Source organism: Hemicordylus capensis, chromosome 1, assembly GCF_027244095.1.
Source record: "Hemicordylus capensis ecotype Gifberg chromosome 1, rHemCap1.1.pri, whole genome shotgun sequence".
Lineage (NCBI taxonomy): Eukaryota > Metazoa > Chordata > Lepidosauria > Squamata > Cordylidae > Hemicordylus > Hemicordylus capensis.
Window position 1 is genome coordinate 220,158,846 of NC_069657.1, and position 21,451 is coordinate 220,180,296.

Consider the following 21,451-nt stretch of genomic DNA (forward strand, 5'->3'; position numbering starts at 1 on the left):
AAGGCTTTTCTGCCAGCAAATTTGGAGAACAACACAGTGGCCAACAGATTGGAAGAGGTCAGCCATACCAAAGAAAGACTTAACAGATTGTGCAAACCATCGCACAATATCCTTCCTTTCACATGCTAGCAAAATAATGCTCAGGATCATCCAGCGCAGATTAGAGCCCAACATGGAAGGGGAAATGCTGGATGTTCAAGCTGGTTTCAGAAAAGGCCAAGGAACAAGAGACATCATTGCTGATGCACTCTGGATAACTGAGAAAGTCAAAAACAAGTATAATCTGTACAGTATTTACCATCTATCTTTTAAGGCATCGTCTTACATTCAGGGTCATTTTCTATTCAGGTAAATATGGTAGATGATCATACCTTTACAATGAAGATATACCTTTAAAAAAAAAAGTCTTAGAATTATCCTAAAAGTAGCTCAACTATATTGTTCCAAATATGAGGCAAGTTAAGCAAAATAGTGAAATATTTATTTTCAGAAAAGTTTAAATTATACAGTGTTGTATGAGAGATAAATCACGCTTATTTTTAAAGCCAGTTTTAGTTTCAAAAAAATCATTGACAATTTGTATGGTACCATTAAGGAAGCATAAGCATTTCAAAAGAAGTTCCCAGTTCTGCTTAGCATTTAATTACTTTTACAACTTACTATAACTAGTTCTTAATTTTTAGAAAATGCTTTGTATAAGTGCACTGAATCACGGGGGAACCCACTCAACACATTAAATCAGAGTATACTTATTTAACCAGAATATGGCCATGATCTGAAACAATTCACTTGTACATTCCACCAAAACCTATAATACTTAATCCCAAGCAGTGTATTAAGGACTGAAGTATAAATTGATTTTCCCCGTTTAAAAGGATTTATGAACCTTATGCCAGGATTACAGAGCATGGTTCTACAGAGATGTTTTACTGACTTTTAAATAAGAGTTATTTGTGTTTCTGACACTCACATTGTTTAAAGTCATCCTCTAAATCCAGATTTAATTATTTCAAGAAAAATTGGCACTAACACTATTGTGATATTTTGAACAGAAATGAATAATTAGTTCTACAATGTTCTTTGATGGCCAATAGACTGAAGGACAGACTTACACATTATGATAAATGTATAGTTTGGTCCTGTGTGTTTATTTTTTAAAGTGTAAAAAGCAGCTGCTGCTCAGGGGAGTGGGGAGGGATCACAAAAAAAAATTGTGCCCCAAAGTTACTATTAGGCCCAGAAGAAATGCTTCCATTTGGTGTCAACAGAAGCCACCCAGCCTGGGTTAATGAAAAGTTTGTGGATGTTTCATGCTGTGGTCCCAATCCTGACCACCACCACCACTAAAAATAAATACAATCAAATCATGCTTGCAATGCAGGTTGGCCCTCAGTTCACTTGCAAGGACATTAGCAAAACACAAATACCAAAATGCAGGCTTTTTAAGTATGAAGAATATATGCTTCAGAAGATGCTTTCCTGCTCTTTTGACTTTCCTATTTCATCTATCTTCTTCCTTTGATATATTGGTAGCAATTTTACAAAAACTAGTCATTATTTCTGATAATTCATAAGGAATACACTTTTACACTGTCCTACTATTAAAAAATATAGAAAATTTAAAAATAGCATAATTATAATATTTATGCAAAATAAGCATACAATGTAAAAATACATTTTAAATAAAAAGTATTATATACAAGTTCAAATATATAAAGCTAAGCCATCACAACCATTTTGAAGATGTTCCATATGTTATGAAGATACTTTTGCTTCTTTATCTGATGGAGGATATTCTTCCACTTCAGAATTAAACATCAGTTCTGCAAGAAAAACAAGCAGTATGGGTAGTTAAAATATAGTAGGAAAAGACATCTTTTATTGGGAATATATGAAGCATGTAGATGGGGACACGAGATGGGGCCTTTCTGGCTGCATTGCCTAAGTTGTGGAATGCCGTCCCCCAAAAGGTTTATCTATCTATCTATAATTATCTAAGACGTACCCGTGGCTAATCCTGTGTGTGGCAGCTCTCACGAGAGTTCACAAGCAGAAGCACCTGATTGGGCAATAGGGATCCCATATGCAGATAGGGAGGGGGAGGAGCCTGTGATGGTTAAGGTCAGTTGGAATGCAATTGTTACTGGTCAGAAGATGTTCTTGATGGCAGAGAAGAGGAATCTCTCTATATAAAAGGATAGTGGGCAGGGGTCTGCAAAGAGAGGGGTTGTGTACTACTACTAGTGCTCAGATGCTCTGCACGGGTTAAGCTAATTTTATTTATTTATTACATTTATATGCCGCCCCATACAAAAGATCCCTGGGCGGTTCACAATAATTTGTCCACCTCAGTGCTATCTTTCCAACATGCAGCCATGATCTGGCTTTTTAGGAAAGCTTTCCTATGCAATAGCATAACTGTAATATTTATGCAAAATATGCATACAATGTAAAAAATTTCTTTAGCTGCTTATGACTATTATTTTATTTTTGCTATTGATTCGTGTCTTGAATTCTGTCATAAGCAGTCTTGAGGGTTTTCCCATGGAAATATGGTATATAAATATTTTAATAAACATGCATATGAAATAAAATCCTCATATGAGAGACTGTCTTCACACTTCTAAGTTTCCAAGCACTCCACAGTACCCCGTTATTACAATACCGTTCCCAATTTCTTCCTTTTACTCAACTACTCCAGGTTGCTTTCCTCACCTTTCCTTAGGACTCATAAACTATACCGCAATCATCACCACCCCTTCCTCACCACTATAACTCCCTTGGTCTCAATGTGTCTAGAAAATAATGACTAATTTGCCAAACAGTGGAGATGCACATAGCTTAGGAATTTTAGTTTGTACCTTCACTGTGATCTAACTGGGGACTGTAGGATAAGAAGAGCCAGGAGATCCCAACAAGGAGAGCAATCACTAGATTCACCACAATCCAGGGCTGAAGAATCTGTTCTTCTGCACCTGAGGTCCTGAAAAGAAACATACAAACAGTGCCAAACTAGATGTGAAAGTGACAGTTCCCCACTATGTGTGAACCTTTCCATATAATTTGGCCCTAATGTGAGAAGCAATTCTCAGATGCAGACAGATTTATATCTGTCCATTAATCACCACAATTTGCGAGGGTGATTGCGATAACTCTATTTCACAGATGGATAACTGAAAAGAAAGTGAAGCGATTTGCTCAAAACTTCCCAGGCCTGAGCTGGGATTTCAGTCTACATGCCCTACCTTATTTCAATGGCTGTATTTATCAGATGGCACACATTCTTAAAAATTAATCTTGAATCATGCCTTGAATTAAATTTAATTGCCAAATGAGGATATAATGTTATACTTTTATAAGAAAGAATAATTATTTGTTGGAATTATTTACTCATTGAACTTGAATAATTGCTTGGCTATTTCTATGAAAGCTAAGAACACAGTCTTCTGATGTTGCAGTAGCAACATTCCTAGTATCTGACACCCCAAGTGCTTACATTATGGGCTGATTCAGACAATAATTTAAATCATTGTTTAGATTATTGTGAACAAGCCTGTCCTCCTTTATGTGCTATCCAATCTCTCTCCCTCCTCCTTTGCATGCCAGAAGAGGGGCGTAAAAGCAGAAGCTTTCACTTGAGAACAAGCCACAGTTGAGTTTCATATGAACTCACAGAACTGTGGTTTATTAAAACAAACCAGGATCAAGAAGTAGTTTGATATCTTGGCTTGTTAACAAGCCACAGTTCCTCAATTTCAGATACAATGCAGATCTATGGTTAGTTCAAAAGCGATGATAAAATTATTTGCAGTGTACAAAAGAGGAGGAGGAGAGTAACTGAATTCATGTGGGGCAGGGGGAGGGGAGGTGAAGCTCATTCATGATAATCTAAAACTAAGTTTAGAGCATCATATTACCACACAATATTCTCACATTACTAAGACAACATGTTAGTTTCAGCATGCTGGCATATGAATCATGCAGTTTACACAGTAGCTCACAGCAAAATGCATACTAATAAAAAACCAATAAAGCAGCAATATTTTAGCAATACAGTATTGCAAAATCTAGTCACTGGCCTCCTGAATTATAGCTACAATCTAGAATCTGGGTGCCAGGTTCAACTATTGAGCTGGAATTTGACAGATATTTAAGGCGGTTCTATTATATAATCTCATTCATCACTAGGGATGTGCACGAACCTGTTTGGCGTTCTATTCTTAGAATGCTGGACAGGTTTGGAACACCCATGTTTGAGCGTGAGGGTGGCTTTAAGGATGGGGAGGGTGCACTTATGCCCCCTTCCGCCGTGCTTCCCTCTCCAGTGCTCTGCGTACAAATAGTCTGGCGGGGCGGCAGTGTACCTCACTGCCCCATTGTCTCCATGGCCGGAAGTGCTGTGCATGTGATGCGTGCATGGCACTTCCGGTCACTGAGACAACGGGGTGGCAAGGAGGTACGCCTCGCCGGACTATTTTTACTCAGAGCACTGGAGGGGGAAGCATGGCAAGGGGAGTGCACCCTCCCCTATCCTTAAAGCCACCTCCGCCCCACCATCAGCTCGAAAAGAGCTGGTTCTGTGCACATCCCTATTCATCACCAGATTTATAATTGTTATTGGTCAGATTTCAACCACTGAGGCTTTCTACCAAAATGATACTACTAATGAATCTGGAGGACCAACACTATTACCCACACAGACCCTTGTGGTAACAGGAAGTATGAAAGCTCCTTGGTTTCATTAGAATAGCAAACAAAAGTCACACAGGCAAAGCTTTGGGGAACTCAAAACTGAGCCAGCTAATTTGCCATATTTGATGCAATGATGGGATATTCATTAGAATATCCATGGGGATATTTTCAGTTTATTTTCTATTTTAAGTCTTTTATCTATTTTCAGTCCCCAGCAAAATAACCAATGGAGCAACTCAAGGCACAAAGGAACATAAGAATCTGCTTTACACCAAGTCAGTCCACTGGTCCATCTAGCTCAGTATTATCTATACCAGGGCTGCACAATTTCTGCCCTCCAGCTGGTTTCAGACTACAACTCCCAGCCACAGTGGCCAACAGTCAGGGATTATGGGAGTTGTGGTCCAACATCTGCAGAAGGGTTGATGTTGTACAGCCCTGGTCTACACTGACTGGAAGTGGCTCTCCAAGGTTTCAGGCAGGAGTCTTTCCTAGCCCCACCTGGAACTGCTAGGGATTCTGCATGCAGAGCAGATGCTCCACCACAGAACTACAGCCTTATCTCATTCACAGAGATTTACAATACAACATACCACATTACGAACCAAGGAACAACAAAGATCCATGCACTATTTAAACCAAATCTCATACAAATTTATCTTCAAAAAGACAAACAGAAAATTCCTACCAAAGGCTGCCATTCTCCGAAGGTGGTGTGTAGAGGTTAATTCTGTCACTTGTCATTTGCTGGCTCAGAGACAAGACAAGGGCAGCAAAGTACACTGAGAAAAATGAAACTAATGTTTACCAATTTATCATTAAGTGCAACATCTTGGCCTGGTTCAGACTGTCATCCAACCATGGTTTAGGTCATTATGAACAAACCTGCTCTTACAGACTTCTTACACTCCACAACCCACTCTCCTCTTTTGTGCACCCAGGAGGATGAGACTGAAAGCTTCTGCTTTAGAACAAACTACAGTTCTGAACTATGTATGAACTTGAGGAACTAGAATTCATTTTAACTCTAGTCTGATACTGTGGTTTGTAAAAAAATTAAAAGAATGTTAGAATATACCACTTTCCCATGTTCATATGCAATGTGGAACTCCCCTCTGGCATGCAAAGAAGGCAAGTCCCCAGGATGGCAGGTTCATTTATAATAAACTAAACATGATTCAGCTGATTGTCTGAACCAGTCCACTGTGAAATTGATTACTCCTCCCCAGTATCACTGTCTGCCAAATACTGCTTTCACTGCATTTCCAGCACCATTTAAAAACATCCTAAAGTTTGCCAGTCTGCTGTCCAAGGTCAATAGATGTTCTGTGTAAGGAGAGATGCCCAATGCTTTCTTATTTTATCAGATATTCCTTTCATATTTAGATCCAGGGAGAGCTATCTGAGTTCAAAGGTATAAAAATATTTGAAAAACAAAGAACATGAAAGAGATTCTCAAAGTCAACAATTAAGATATCACCTAAGTCACATACATGGCTAGTTTAAAAAAAAATATTTATCAAGCTGTGCTGTTTTACTCACTGAATGAAGCAATCGCTGCTGGGTCCAGGGTAAGGAAGCCTCGTATTGCTACAGATGCTTTAGCCAAATCAGTCCTGAATAGTGGAAATGAAATGGGCTTGTATAACATTGTACAGCACGAATCAATGCAATGCATTTTGTTTTAATAGGCAGTATCTATCCCCCTCCCCCCCAAAAGAAAGGGCAACGCTCTATTCCTATTAATGGAACAAAATTGGATTCTAGAGCCCTGATGTAGACTCTAGCAGTTGTGGCAGGAAATAAACTTAATCAGTGCATTGTGGTGATATTTGCTGGAATTATGAGTGAAGCTCATGACAACAGCAAAGTCACACTAGTGCAGGAATGTTCCGCCTCCAGGGCAGAAATATGGGTCAGTGGTACCACAGCAGCAACAGTCACTGTTGTCAGATGTGGAACAGTGGTGTCACTCAAAGTAGTTGCAGAATTAGGAAACGGAGCAAGCAACACAATGGAGATGTGGTGAGACTGAGAGCCAGTTCACATACACAGCATCCTAAAGTTCACCTAAAGAGCCAGCCAGATATGACAGGGCAACCTGTAGTGTACTGTTGCATCTACACCCATCTACAGGATCAGGCTTGTAATCACATTTGAATTTATTTTCAGAGCATGAGTGACTTTAGAACCATAAGCACGCATGAAAACTGTACCTGTCAAAAGCAGAAACAGTGCTAATTGTAAGAAGAAGGTAAAGGAGACACTGAGCAGGATATGCCAAAGTCTTGTATTGCTGAAGCAAGTTTGAGACAGTTGACAGCTGGTTTCCTGCCAGAACATAAATCACTATGATATTCCAGACAGCATAGCCAGCAAGGAAGCCATGAGTAAAAAGTCCAATCACCCTAAGTGGATGAAAGAGCATTAGACAAAAGTTCAAGCTCGTACAAATCCAGAATTAAATTATCAAGGCAAGAAGAAAAATACACATAACCTTTATGATTTCACCAGTTTTAATAAAATGGCATCTTCTCCCAATTTAGTTTTTTAGCAGCATACAGCCATACTAGATTGACTTTTGTACCTAAGCTGCAAGTTTCTTAATATATCCTTATAGCTTTGGTTCTACTGGTTATGCTTCTATTGTAGTATTTAAAAATCTTCACTCTGGGGCTCCAGATATAAATACTGATTGTAGCTGGTCAGAAGGAATGGCAAGAAATTATAGGAAGAGATTGATGGTGAAACTTCACACTTCTATAATTCCATAAAGAAATGACATGCTATGCACATATGGATTGTTGCATGTAATTGTAGATATTTGTATTTCATTGTGAATGAATGCCTCACACATTATCACTTACCTATGTATGGCATATTCATTTCTACATGGACATAATTTAATCGAAGAAGGGAAATGGCCTCATATACCCTGTTTTAAAAGTGTTCACAAGGCCAGAAAAAAAGAAAGAAAAATAGCTTGCACACTCTAGAGCAAAAAAACATTTAGACTGACCAATTACACTGATTTGTTTGAATAGCTGCAAACTGTCCATAGTGAGCAGCTTCCATTACACTGGCAATGCTAGTTGATCTTCAAATGTTAACGGCATGGGTTGGAAGCACGGAGCTGCAAAAGCAAGCTCCACACTGCATCTCTCACTCCTAAGCATGGAAATCCTGCCACTCATCACAAAAGTTGGACTGAGCTGACCTTGCTATGCAGTTCACATAAGGTCAGAGGTCTAGCTACCATGCAGCTACCTATCTGGATTATGTAGCCATACCTCAGTGATTACTTTAAACAACTGGCAAGCAGAATTTAGACTGGAGGTATGTGGGAAAGGAGGTAACTAATAGCAATTTCAGAAGCAGGAATCTATGGGGAATTTCATTCACTTAATGCTACCTGTCCACTTTAAGGTACGATACCCAAATAGAACTAATCTCATACCTAAAACCACGGTGGACTGAGAGTGCCACATCCCTGGTGGTCCAAGAAGCCTTTATAGCCATAAATACATCAATGTTTTCTGTGGTTTTAATCAAATCACTGCGGTCAGCTGCCTGAAAACGCCCTTAGGAGAGAACCAGAAGTTTAAGCAACTGAGAGAGAGAGAGAGAGAAAGAGAGAGAGAGATACTGGCAGTGCCACCTACAGTATTCCCTGGAGGCTTTTCAGACAGCAGTCTTTACTGTGGGTTTACTGCGAGACTTTACTGAGAGTTTGGGCATAACAGATACTCGGATGCAAAAAGAGGATATTTTTTACCCGGGACATAAATCAGGCTAGATTCCAATATGGAGGGGGGAACCGGAATAGTGTGTGAAGTGCTCTCTGAAATATCGCACAGACTTCAGGGCAAATCTGGCCGATATGTGAATACACACTCACCCTCCCAAAGCAAAGTCGCGGTAAAACTGCCGTCTGAAAAAGCTCCCGGTCTCACTTGTGGCAGGAGGCTTGGCAAGACACACTGCACTGAGATAGAGTTCATTGCTTCATTTTTCACTAAAGGCTTATGCCTATTGCTACTCTACCAAGAATGCAATATTTTGCAGACTTATTTGGGAGTAAGTCCCACTGAACAAAGTGGAACTTTATATCTGTGTAGACATGCATAGGATGACGCTGCAAGGTTTTCTTGTTGTTGAAATGTATTCATTCCCTTTTCTTTCTCATACGTGAAGAATAAATACCTGAGTGAAAAGAGTATGCCTGTGGGTTTGTTTTTATTTATAAGCAATGTGAGAAGCAGTACCAGTTTTGCACCAGTTTTTATTATCCTGATAGGGCAAATCAGACATTAAAGATGTCTGTCGTGGATAAAACTCAGTCCAGACAGCTGAATCACCCATGTGGCCAATGTTCTTGTTTAACCCCGTGTTCCTCAGCTGAGAGAGCGGCAGGACTGTTTGCATAAGATCTAAAGAGCTGCCAAGAGAACTATGAACTGATCTGAAAAAAAGCATGATCTCAAGAGCTTTTTAAAATGTCCTGTATGCTGCCATTTTTGCAAAGCATCTACATATCTAAACATCTCAACTTGTTCTAAAGAGTGACCATCATTACCCCTAAGAGGTTTTTGTAATTTGTTAATATGGGTTCCAGATGATCTCCTATCCTGGCACTGACCAGATCCAAACCTGCTTGGCTTCAACAAGGTTACTGTGTCATATGCCTTCAGACCATGTTCTGGGACAACAGGGCTGAAAGAAACATGGCACTACTGACACTGATCTCAGAGCAGATTTATTTTTTAAAATGTTCTGTACACAACACAGCCAATTTGCAAAACATCTGTGTATATAAACATCTTGACTTGTTTTCAAGACTGGCCATCATTTACCCACTTAATAGGTTTCACTTAGATCCAAATATCACAAATCTGGTATTTTTGTTAAAACAAATAGCTGCTCCTGATGACAGAATTCACAGAAATATATTAACAAACACCTCAACGCTATCAGAATTTCAAGCATTAAAAACTACACCATCTGCTTACAGCAGAATTATTACAAGTCACATAGCTATTCGGGGGGAAGGCATACTAGTTTCTGGAGAGTGGATAGCAAAAAAAGAAATGAAAATAAAATCAATTAGGCACCATGCCAAATCCCTAAACCAAGTGGGTTTAAAAAAATATATTCAGGGAGCCCTTTTCATGCCAACTTGTCTGTAGGAAATTCTCTGTCACAAAACTTTAATTCATACTGAAAAATTCAAAGATATATATTGTAGTGGATGCACCAGCTTGACCTCTTGGGCCTCAGTGTTTTTCTGCCTAACTTATAGTATGACCTAAAACTCTTTGACAACTTTAGAACTGTAAACTGCACCATAAAGACAAAGCCTGAAGCTGCTGAAGCCATGTTGAGAAAACAAATTAGCACTCTGTCAAATAATTATACTATTTTTAGTGAGCTAGCCTAAAAGCATGCTCTAAATAGCATAGCCGTTCCTTTAAAATAAAGAACCAACCAACAAATTACTTACGATTCTTTTCAACAAACACTTTGCTAATAGGTTGGCTAATGCCAGCTGGAACAGAAAACACAGGATGTTCTGAACTTTTTACTTCTTCATCTTCAATTATATCTTCTTCTTCTACACCTAGTTCATTGGTACTTTCCGCTGGCCGAGATTTCCTATAATCATAAACAGGAAAGAAAAAAAGATGGATTTAACGTCTGCCCTAAAACACTGATACTGCTGCATGCATTTCTGACAGGAGCTCATGGGCATGTGTAGGTACAATTCACTATGTTACAACACAGCAAATTGCATCTCATTTAAGACAAATGTTCCTTCTTCAGCTTCATGCTACAAAAAGGGTGTGCAAACAGAAATCCAAGGATTGACAATACAAGTGTCCAAATAGAGTCCCTTCTGGTTCAAAAGATTAGGGTTCTGGAGAAGAGAGGTTTTTTAAATTCAAGTTTCTGTTAATACACAGATACAGTCTGGAGAGCATTTCTACAATAAGACTGAAGTCCTGAACACACTTACTTGAAATTAAGTCCTTTTGAAATGAATGAAACGTAAACCTTGTTAGTACCGAGTTGTGAGGAAGAGACAAAGCAAAAGGACTCACAAAAGCCTACATCCAGATGGGTGTAACACTGCTGCACTAGTACAAAGAAGCTGCGTAAAGAAAGGAATATCTGTTCAAGACTAATTCTTATGCCAGCGGAATATGTTGACACTTTGCGCAATGTGCTACACAATGTTGTGCAACCTTGCATGTGACCCAGAGAAAGTCTTCCAATAATGACTGTACAACACTGAAGAGCACCGCAGCTGAAGGCAACTCTGCAAACTTCTTAAGCTCACACAACTCCTCTTGCTGAGCTCACTCAACACTAGCCTGGATGTCAGATACTATCACAAACTGCCAAATCCTGCCTGAAGTAAAATGGCAGAAATGTGCTCATTCTCTCCTTCAAGCCCCCTCATCCAAATGAGCACAATGGCAGAGTTGCAGTTGCCATCTGTAGGTATGCAACTGCACAAACATTTTGCAGGATTTTCTTTTAAAAATGGGGAGCACAAGAGAAAGGTGAAAACCAAACCACAATGGGGCAAGGCAACATTTATCCCAGGAATATCACCAAATCTTTAGGCCATAGGATAGTGTTATTTGTGATATGCCTTATCTAAGCTTGTTGAACAAGTACAGTGAATACTTGTAATCTTACAAGGAGGGACAAACTTGAGATGCACACAAATCCTTATGTCAGTCATTCATGCAAAATAATCTTATTGTTTTAAATTGATATATTCTTCTGTTTCCTTGGCTGGAACTACAGGCTTCTCTCATGAAATATTTAAGCATATACTGTGGTAAATTCTGACAGTATTAAAGAGCAAGTGTAGCATAGTGGCTAGGAAGGTGAGCTGTGAACCTAGACTCTGATTTAAAATTTCCCTATACTATGAACTTATTAGGAGGTCAGCCTCTCTCTGTCAGCTATACCTCCATTGCCACTGTGGGGATAACTATGAATACAACTATGCATATTTATAACACAGACCTAGTTTACAGGACTGTTGTATGGATTACTAAGATACTGCATATGAAGTGTTTTGAACAATCAAAATTCATTTATTAGTTAATGAATGCAGAGGGCAGGACAGAAAGTTGATGCTACAATGTTAAACAGCAAAAATAAAGTTTGCTATTATTAAATATTCTGTGGAGAAATGCAAGTCAAATTAGAAGTTCTCACTTTACTCTTTTTCGTTGTTTACGAATCACAGTTTCTTCAGTTGGTTGAGGTTCCACACCATTTCCATTCTGTTCAGTGAATGAGGTCTCAGATTCTGAAGATTCAAAATGGAAAATAAGTCAGTCTGTATTGCAAACCAGGCATAAGAACTATGCACAAAGAAACAACATAATGCTAGCTGGGAAGGGGCAGGGGGATGGCACTTTAATTTATAAATCTACCTGACTCCAAATATAATTATATTTACTTGAGGGCATGTTTCAGAATGCAAAGTAAGTTTTATATTTAGAACCATTTTGCTTACTGTAGTCAGCAGTACATCATGAACATTATAAACACTCTCAAAAAGTACATTCACACAAACAAATAACTATTGGTAATTTTCACTGTGGAGCATGGAAGCGTGTTTCCACAAGCAAAAGGTGCTAACATCTAAACAATGGTCAAGAAACGGAACAGGTGCTATTCTTGGGGCGAGTTTCATTCTCAGCTTTGTACAATAGCTGATAAAATGACAGAATCATAGGATTTTAGAGCTGGAAGGATCTTCTAGTTCTCTCAGTGCAGAAAATTGCTACAGCATTCCTGAAAGATGGCTGTTCAGCCTCTGTTTGAAAGTCTCTCTCAAGAAGGAGTGCCCACCACTGCATCAGACAGACTTGCACTATCAAACTGCTCTTACAACAAAGAAATTCTTCCTAATGTCTACTTGTCTAGCCTGATTCTGCTTCCCTGTAATTTCAACACCCCTTGGTTATAATCCTGCCCTCAGAAGCAACAAAGAAAGAGTCTGCTTCTTCTTCTATGTGATAGCCCTCAAGAAAATTTAAGGATGGCTATCGTATCAGCCTTTAGCGTTCTTCAGACTATACACACCTAGCTCCTCTAATCATTTCTTGGTTCGACTTGGTTCCCAGACCCCTCGCCATTTGTGTTGCCCTCCTCTGAATCTGTTCCAGTTTATCAATGTCCTTCTTAAAATGTGGTGCTCAGAACTGGACACAGTGGCAGACATCAAGGCTAACTCACCACTGATGTGCCAGGGTTTTCTGTTGTGCAAGGGATGAGGGGAGAGGAATTTTTGGAAGTCTCTCCTTCCCACTGCAGCCAACTGAAACAATCTCACCCCCAACCCCCAGGGAAGTAGTTTCAGGAGGCACAGGTGGTGGCAGAGGGAAGGGAAGCTTGCCAAAAATCTCCCCTCTCCACTCATGTAATGGAAAACCCTGGCACGTTGGTGCAGTGTTAGTCTGGATGTTGGCCAGTATGCCAAGCAAGGCAGGATCAGTGCAGAATAAAATGGAAGTATTACTTCTCATGATCTGGACACTGTGCCTCTTATAACGCATCCCAAGACAGTATTTGCTTTTTAAGCAGCTGCTTCACACTGCTGACTCATTCATTTACAAGCAGAAATTAATCTGCTACATACACCTCATTATAACCAGTGGTACTGAGTAGCTTGGTTGTGTTAAGTATGATCTGTATATTACACACGTATCCTATTTTTCTTCCAAGGAAGCAGCATTTTAGTTTCCCAGCAGTCCTTTGTGCCACATTAGATTGAGAGGCAGGGACTTGGCCATAGTGCTCATTGGTGGCTTAGGGCAAGTAGGGATTTGTACTTGGAATTTCTCACATCCAACCCATCACTCTATTGCTGAGGCATATTCTCCACTGAATTATTATTATTTTTGCAATTCTTTGCATACCTGGAGGCACTCTTTTTTTCTTTCGCTTCCTCTGAGGTGGTACATCCTGTACCTCAGGTGTCAGAGGCTCGCTGCTTTCAGATGGCTGGCGGACAGCTGCTTGAACAATGCTATCTAAAAAGCAGAATCGAAGTGTAACCTAATTTCAGTCACCATGACAACACTTCCTTATTAATGAAGCACTGAACATAAAATATGTACAAGACAAATTTATTTCCTATTGCTGACAGGATAGTTTATGGCAAACTTCTTACTTTGCGTGGTAACACATACCTAAACTAAGGGTCTGACCATTTAGATAACACATACCTAAACGAAAGTACACATACCTAAACGAAAACATTTAAAAAGCTTGAATTATGGAGAAGTACTACTACTGATAAACACAAACACACACAGGACCAGAGTCCAAAAAATCCCCTAGGCATGTGCACCAAGCCCCCTCAGTTCCCCTCCCCCAAAACAAAACAAAACACAGCTTCTTGTACCATATGCAAAGTTGCTCTCAAAGCTCCCAAAATTTCAGAAGCAGTTTATTCAGAACAGGGGTCCTCAGAAAGCCTGCCAACATATATGGAAACTCTCCACAAAGCTCTCTTGATAAACTTTTGCAAATATAAAACATGATGATTATGTCAACAAGTTTCACTATGGCTAATATGACAGAGTTGTGTTTCTAAGACTGAACTAGTTTTGGGAGATCACAGAATATGAAACTCTACAGATGTCTGCATGACAAGCCAACAGTAAGTTGGATCAGTTTTGGGGACTGGCAGAGCAGAGGAATTTGGGCAAGTGAGATCTTTATCAGAATAAGTGAGCAAATGCAGACTGCATTAGAGATGTGTGTAACGTTAGCCCAGTAGCCCTTCTACATTGTAAATGGCCCTTTAGAGGAAACACTTTGCAGCATTACATTGTAATGCTTAATCTAGCCATTTCTCTCCAAGACTTAATTCCTCCCAAGCAGCCAGTGCTCAAGACCAATAAATATTACCTCATAAACATGAGTCTAGAATTCTGTGGGGAGAAATGTAGCTGTGGGGTTGGGGAGCTTGAAAAGAAATATGGCTGCCAGGCCAAGGAAGCCCTTCCTTCATCCCTATCTGCACTGTTGCAAAGTGCCCCTTTCCCAAGGCACTTTGCAATGGAATACATTCAGTCGATTAACACCACACCTGATTGCACTGGAATGTGTAGTTTGATTCTGAGAAGGGATACAATTATGTACTGATTTTAAAATAAAGACAGTCTGAAACATGTTCAACAGAAATTCGTAAAATGTTTCTATAAAGAAAGGTTACACAACAAACAATGTGAATAAAGTTTAAAAGCAGCATTTAGGTATGATCTGTGTGAAGGTAACATGCATGTTTAGAAGGTCCTCTTTGCCCCAAAGAGATAACGATTATGTTAACAATCCACATATTCTTTCAAATTAGTTAACTAAATTCTGTGCTTCAACAACACTGTGGCTCAGTTTCAATGTAATGGGAAACCATGCTTTTCTACCTCAAGAATAAGTAGATATGAACCTCATGCTCTCCCTTCCTTCTTCGCCTTTGTGCATGACTGAAAGCTTCCTCTTTCAGTCTGTAATACACCAGCTTCCTGTTACGTATGAAACCAGTGAACTGTGGTTTCAAACTATAGTTAGGTAAAACAAACCAGGATAATAAAATTATGGTTTCAGATCCTGGCCTATTTTACCTAACTTTATTTATTTATTTTACCTAACTACGGTTTCAATAAACCATAGTTCCTTACTTTGTATATAACAGGAAACTGAATTATTACAAACTAAAGTGGAAACTTTCAATCAGAGGTGCAAGAAGGGGGGAACAGAGGAGTGCGCACAGGCAGAGAAGCAGAAAATCATGGTTTCCCATTACATAGGGACTGGATTTGTATTTGATTGGTTCTGGCATTACAGTAACTAAGGTAGAAACGGCAGTATTTTAAAAGTATCTTTTAAAAATATTAGAGTCATCAACTATATTGACTACTGAGTAGGAGAAAAAGACTCAAAAGCTTTTGGGTGTGACTCACTGTCTAGTTCCAAAGAACCAAGTTGCTCTGAAAGAATGAAAATAAAAGAGAGTAGTCAAACAATTATTTCATAGCTCTTCCAGAACCTACTGCTTTACACTCAGCACTTAGGAGACTGCAAGTATAATGGGTAGTAGGAAAATATTCCAAATAATGCACTTTGGGAATATATTCACACGCACACACAAAATATAATCTAGGCTAAGCAAGCAGACAAATGTCATCATCTGTTCAGACGTGAATTGCAAACTGAAGTACTGTAGATGCTCTTCATTTAGCATCTTCTATATTGTTCTTTGTCAAACCAATCTTTTACCTAATGAGTTTTTTCCTTTGGGCTTTTTTCTTTTTGGGCGACCAAGAGGAATTTCATCTAGAATAAAGAAAAACAAGGAACTAGGCAGAAATCATGGAGTAATAACTTTTGCCAACAACCAAGCATTTGAAATAAAAATCTAAATGCAATAAAGAAATAAAACTGCTTCCAACATTAGAGTGTGATGCTATGGCTCATTCAGTTCTATCAAATTCTTAAAGTGGAAGGAAGGTATTTCACTCACCCCTTGTGTGTGAAGGAGGGGGAGTACACAAGCCCATGGCTCTTTTCTCATAATGGGAAGCCATAATTTGAACCTGATCAGTGCCTGTCTCAGTTGGTAACAAAAAACCCCACTGCTCTATCACAAGATCAGATTCCAAATCTAGATGCAATAAATACCTTAAAGATGGCTAGGTATAGCAAGGCATTTGGAGCTTTTTTAGTTGCAGTATTGATTATCTACAGATATTGAAGTCATTCTCACGAGCAGCTCTATCCAGGTAAGGCTGCGCTAATCAGGGTAGCCTGCACTAGCTTTAACCTTTATCATGTCCATTTCCAAACGGAGGGTGGCATTTGAGACATAGCATGGCACCTGGAGGGCTGATCTTGGGCTCTCTCTAACCATTACGATTTTTAAAAACATGGCTCACTGATAATCACTCAACAAATTATTGTGCTGGTCAGCAAGCTATTTGAGCTAAATAGAAGGATGTCAGTAATTTAAAATATCAGAAAAAATAGGAGTTTTGCATAAATAAAGAAATAAATTACACACACACACACATATATATATGAGATGAGATAATAAATTAACTCACCTTGGTTTCCACTTCAGATTAAGAATGTTTCCAATCACAGTGAAAAAGAAATTAGAAAGAAATATATAAAAGAATGACATTAGCATTTGAACAGATGGCAACCCATAGCTGTTAAAATTCACTTACATAAAAAAGTATAACTTTAAAACTACATAAGAAGCAGCCTTGGCTAGATAAAATTCCCATGCTTCCTCTGAAATGTCTTAACCTGCCAACCTAGTGTATCAGTCTTACCTTGGTACTGGTGGAAGGACACGGGGTGGGCACTGAAACAAACACAGATATACCTTAGTATATTATATTATATATTATTATTTATTTATCAAATTTGTACACCACCCCAAACTTTCATCTCTGGGTGGTTAACAATAGCATAAAACAACTTAAAATATATACAAAAACTTAAAACAATGTAACAATTTAAAAACCACCCACAAATTAAAACCTTAAAATTTTAAAGAACTGGAAAAGCTTGGGTGAAGCGGTGGGTTTTCAAATGCTTTCTAAAAATCATCAGAGATGGGGAGGATCGTATCTCAGTAGGGAGCGCATTCCACAGTCTTGGGGCAGCAACCAAGAAAGCCCGTACCCGTGTGGCCACCAGCAGAGCTGGTGGCAACTGGAGACGGATCTCTCTGGACAACCTCAATGGGCAGTGGGGCTCATAATAAAGAAGACGTTCTCTTAGATACCCAGGGCGTAAGCCATTTAGGGCTTTATAAGTTATCACTAGCACTTTGTATTTTGCCCAGAAATCTATTGGTTTATTAATTTATTAATATTAAAAACTGATATCTTTTCTTTTGCACAAATTCAAGAGTTTCACACGTGAAGGTTATAAAGAGTCAATCTAGGCATCATAAATTTACTAAAATGTGTTGCACTTTAAATTCACTAGCTGAAAGAGGCCGTGCACCAAATGTCTGCAGAATCTAATCCCGGTAGCTACCTCACAAGATACATAATGTTTTAAAATATAAACAGTTTTGTGACATATAAGTTTTTCTTGACACTGGGCTAACTGTAGTGCAGCCTATACACCTGATAATTTTCTCCCAGTGAAACAGCTTTAGAACCAGATTTTGTATTACATAAGTGAACCAAAAGCAAGATGGTTCCCAAAAGTCAGGCAAAATCTTGATCTTAGTTACAAAAACATAAACACAAGACAACTCAAAATAGGACTTACCACTTGCTTCTTCCCCATGTCATTTAAAGTCTGACTCCGTGTGACATAAACCAATCCCCTATACCTACAATGATCTGTGTTAATTCTGTACTAAAAATAAACTTCCAATACCCAGGATTAGCTGGAAGTGAACCTTTGCCCCACCTGATTCAAGGTCTGATGCTTTCATTAAACTCCACAGTTGTGTTACTGATTTGTCACAGGATCAGATCCTTAATGCCACCTGCTATTTCAAACCCATCCCCCTTACCACACCGCATAAAAATAATAATACTCAGTGTTCATGTCAGGAGACTTGTAGGAATAACTATAGCAGAACTGGACTTAAGTCTCATCTCTGAACTTTGGCTATAAAAATTCTCTTTATTCAGAAATGAAACTTTATTTTTATACTGAAATGACAGGACTCCACTACACTGCACTGAATGTACTAGCACAGATTTATAAATAAGCAACTGAATCCTCAAAGTATTCTGGCAGGACAAGTACAACTCAAACTAAAGGAGTTTACAGTAAGGCTCCTAGCACTGCTAACAGGAATTGCACTGCTAACTGCACGCATCTTTTACTGTTTTAGCAACTGCTACTCAGCAGTACTAACAGATAAAGGTAGACATTAAGGCCGCAGTCTAACCGCTCTACACTTCGTGATAAAGCGGGGTGGGTGGGTGTTAAAGTTGCACACCCAACCCCACCGACAGGTACGGGGGGGGGGGGCGCCTGCCATTTTGTTCCCCTGGCACGTGATAGTGGCCGTCCAATAGAAGCGAGGGAGAAGCTGCATAAGAGGCCGTCTCAGCTCCTCCCCTTCGCTCGTTTTTTCTGTTGTTCTGGGAGGAGGCTGCGAGCGTTTCGCTGTAACTACTGTGAGGGAGCCACTGAGCACGGGGGGGCTTTTTGTCCGGATTCACCAGGAGTTTCCTAAGCAACACAGAGGCTGCTGCAACCCTCAGACACTGCCCCTCACTTCACACGCAACTAAGGCAGCATTGGAAGCCCTCATTCCTAGCAAGGGCGCCACTGACTTAATCACTTGGATTGATTCACTTCCCACATCAGCTTTGCTCCCAGTTCCTGGGAGGAGTGATGATGCTTGTGTATAAAGTAGCTGTGTTTGCAGTGACATTTAAAAACTACTACTCCTCTTGCACATGAACAGCTCGCCATAATGTGACAGCAACCACATGAACCAATGGGCATAATCCTCCATGGAGAAGCTATTAATGTGCAACTCGACCCTCAAGTTGGATTCAAATATTCACGTATTGCGATGACAAAGCCCCCGATCTCAGCCTGGGAACTTCCACTTCATTCTCAAATTTGGAAAATAACCCCCACGTGGAAAGCACAAGCGTTACCACTGATAGAGAGATGAGAAAAAGCAACCAGCATAAGCAAATACTCCCAGAAGCGTGCAAGAGTTCACACTGAAGTAGATCGCGCTGGAGAGCAAAACCTTCGTGAAGGTTACTTGGAAAAATGCATATGAAGACAAGTGCCAGGAGAGCTGGGCTGTTCCGTTTGCTCCAGTAAAAATAGAAAGGGTCTTGCAGAAACTCAGAGACCAACAGATTTATGAGGCTTTTAGGATGCCTGCCCACCTCCAACATTTAAGTTATAAAATACACAAAACTAAAATTTGATTCTATCCCAAGCAGAAGGGCGGCCTGATCAGCACGCACCCACCCTTCCCCGCCTTCAGGAAAACGACAAAGCCTGAGGCGGCGCTGCCTCCGCGGGGAGCGTCTCCGCCCCTCTGCCTGCCTCACCGGGCGGACGTTTTCCATCCTTCTCCCTCCCCGCTTGAGAGGTGCGCTCCTCCGTCCTGCACAGCGCCCACACAGGCGTCCTCCTCCTCCTCCTAAGGCCAAGCCCGGTCTCTAAGGCGCCGCGGCAGGAGACGCCGCGGGAAGCGGGGAGGGGGCTGAAGGAGCAGCCATTTCCGGGCGGGAGCGAAGAAAGGAAAGACGGCGCTCCCGACTCCCCCTGTTGGGCTGCGGGGAGAGGCTTCAGTCTCTCTTCCCATTTCGAGACACCCATCCAGTCGCCTCCGCCTCTCTCTCGTTTCGGAGTGGTGGGATGTCTGGCTGCACCATTAAGCCCACGCCAATCAAAACCTCTCTTCAAAACCGCGCCGCCGGCGCTTGGAGTGCGGAAATTAGAGAGGGTGGGAGTCTGTCTTTCCTTTCTGGCACTTCAAAACAAACCAATTGTTGTGTGCGTGCAGCTTCTGCGTGTACCTTCCTTAGAGCCGTAGACGGGGGTACCCACAAAACCCTTTCTGTTTCCCTGAGGAGGAGAGCAAGATCTTTTCTTTTCTCTCTCCCCCACTACCCTTGGAAGTTCCTTTGTTTGGGCAGCTGTTGGTTTAGTTCTAAAACCTTTTTCTTCTTCTTGCTCTGGCTTCCAAACTAGCAAAACTGAACTATTTTTGTTTTGTTTTGCTTCCTTTTTGATTTTGAATTCCCATATGGTAACTGATCGTGGGAGAGGTTGCTAGATTTGCTGGCTTTAATGAGATCTATGATTTTTCCTTTCCTGTGTCTTTGACTTCCTGTTTAAAATATATTCATATATTGCTTTTCAACAAAAAAGTGACATATCAGCAAAGCAATTAGGAATATTCTTTCCTGTCCCCAGTATTCAGTAGCTCTCAATTCTGTGGGGGGAAGGGGAGGGGGAAAATCCTGGATTAAGGGTCTTGATAGTAACCTTCATATTCTTCTTCTCTTTATTCGATTTCTATACTACCCTTCCAAAAATGGCACAGGGTTGTTTACACAGAGAAATAATAATCCCTGTCCCCAAAAGGCTTATATTCTAAAAAGAAACAAGATAGACACCAGCAACAGTCACTGTTGCGGTACTGTGCTGGGGGTGGATATGGCCCATTACTCTCCCCCTGCTAACTAAAGAGAATCACCACATTAAAAAGTGCCTCTTTGCCAAGTAAGCAGTTGATAAAAGTATGATGATGTTTTAAATGGCCATGGTGATGTGTATTAACTTTTACCAGATATGCTAAGTCTATAATGGTGTAAGCCCTGTGGTTGGCTTTACCCCACAGGCTAGAGTTCAAGAGAATGATCTTACGTACTCTTATTTAGAAATATGTTCTGTTATATTCTAGGCAAATATGTGTAATTATTGGAGACTTTTACTGCCAATAACCATTATGAAAAAGCTTAGACTAAAGTTGTTGTTGCTTGGGCATTGTGTTGGCAAGATATTTACTAACACAATGATGTGTTGACTTGCTCCCTGCTGAAATAAGAGAATCCCCTTCTCTGTTTTTAGGAGGACCCTGAAGACGTACCTGTTTTCCCAGGCCTTCAACTGTTACCAAATTTTTAAATTTTAATGTGTTTTATCTATTTTATCTTTATTTTAAATTTTTAAATTTTATGTTTTAATTCTGTAAACCACCTAGAGATTT

The 21,451-nt window shown here is 40.0% G+C and overlaps 1 protein-coding gene across 3 annotated transcripts; it reads right to left on the bottom strand.

The window, feature by feature from the left end:
* Positions 1-459: 459 nt before the first annotated feature.
* On the bottom strand, positions 460-20,057 carry TMEM237 (transmembrane protein 237). Of its 3 annotated transcripts, XM_053283590.1 has the most exons (13): positions 18,016-20,042; positions 17,061-17,092; positions 15,687-15,713; positions 13,638-13,751; positions 11,926-12,019; positions 10,706-10,840; positions 10,193-10,344; positions 8,150-8,273; positions 6,909-7,100; positions 6,235-6,308; positions 5,381-5,474; positions 2,862-2,983; positions 460-1,823 (listed from the first exon to the last, which is right to left on the bottom strand). In XM_053283590.1, the coding sequence occupies exons 1-13, from the start codon at positions 18,036-18,038 to the stop codon at positions 1,756-1,758; spliced, it is 1,251 nt and encodes a 416-aa protein (XP_053139565.1). In that variant the 5' UTR covers positions 18,039-20,042; the 3' UTR covers positions 460-1,755. The 3 variants fall into 3 exon arrangements, with proteins under 3 accessions (XP_053139565.1, XP_053139567.1, XP_053139566.1); XM_053283592.1 differs by lacking the exon at positions 8,150-8,273 and having other exon boundaries at positions 6,909-7,023; positions 18,016-20,057; XM_053283591.1 differs by lacking the exon at positions 10,706-10,840 and having other exon boundaries at positions 18,016-20,029.
* Between the last annotated feature and the right edge of the window lie 1,394 nt (positions 20,058-21,451).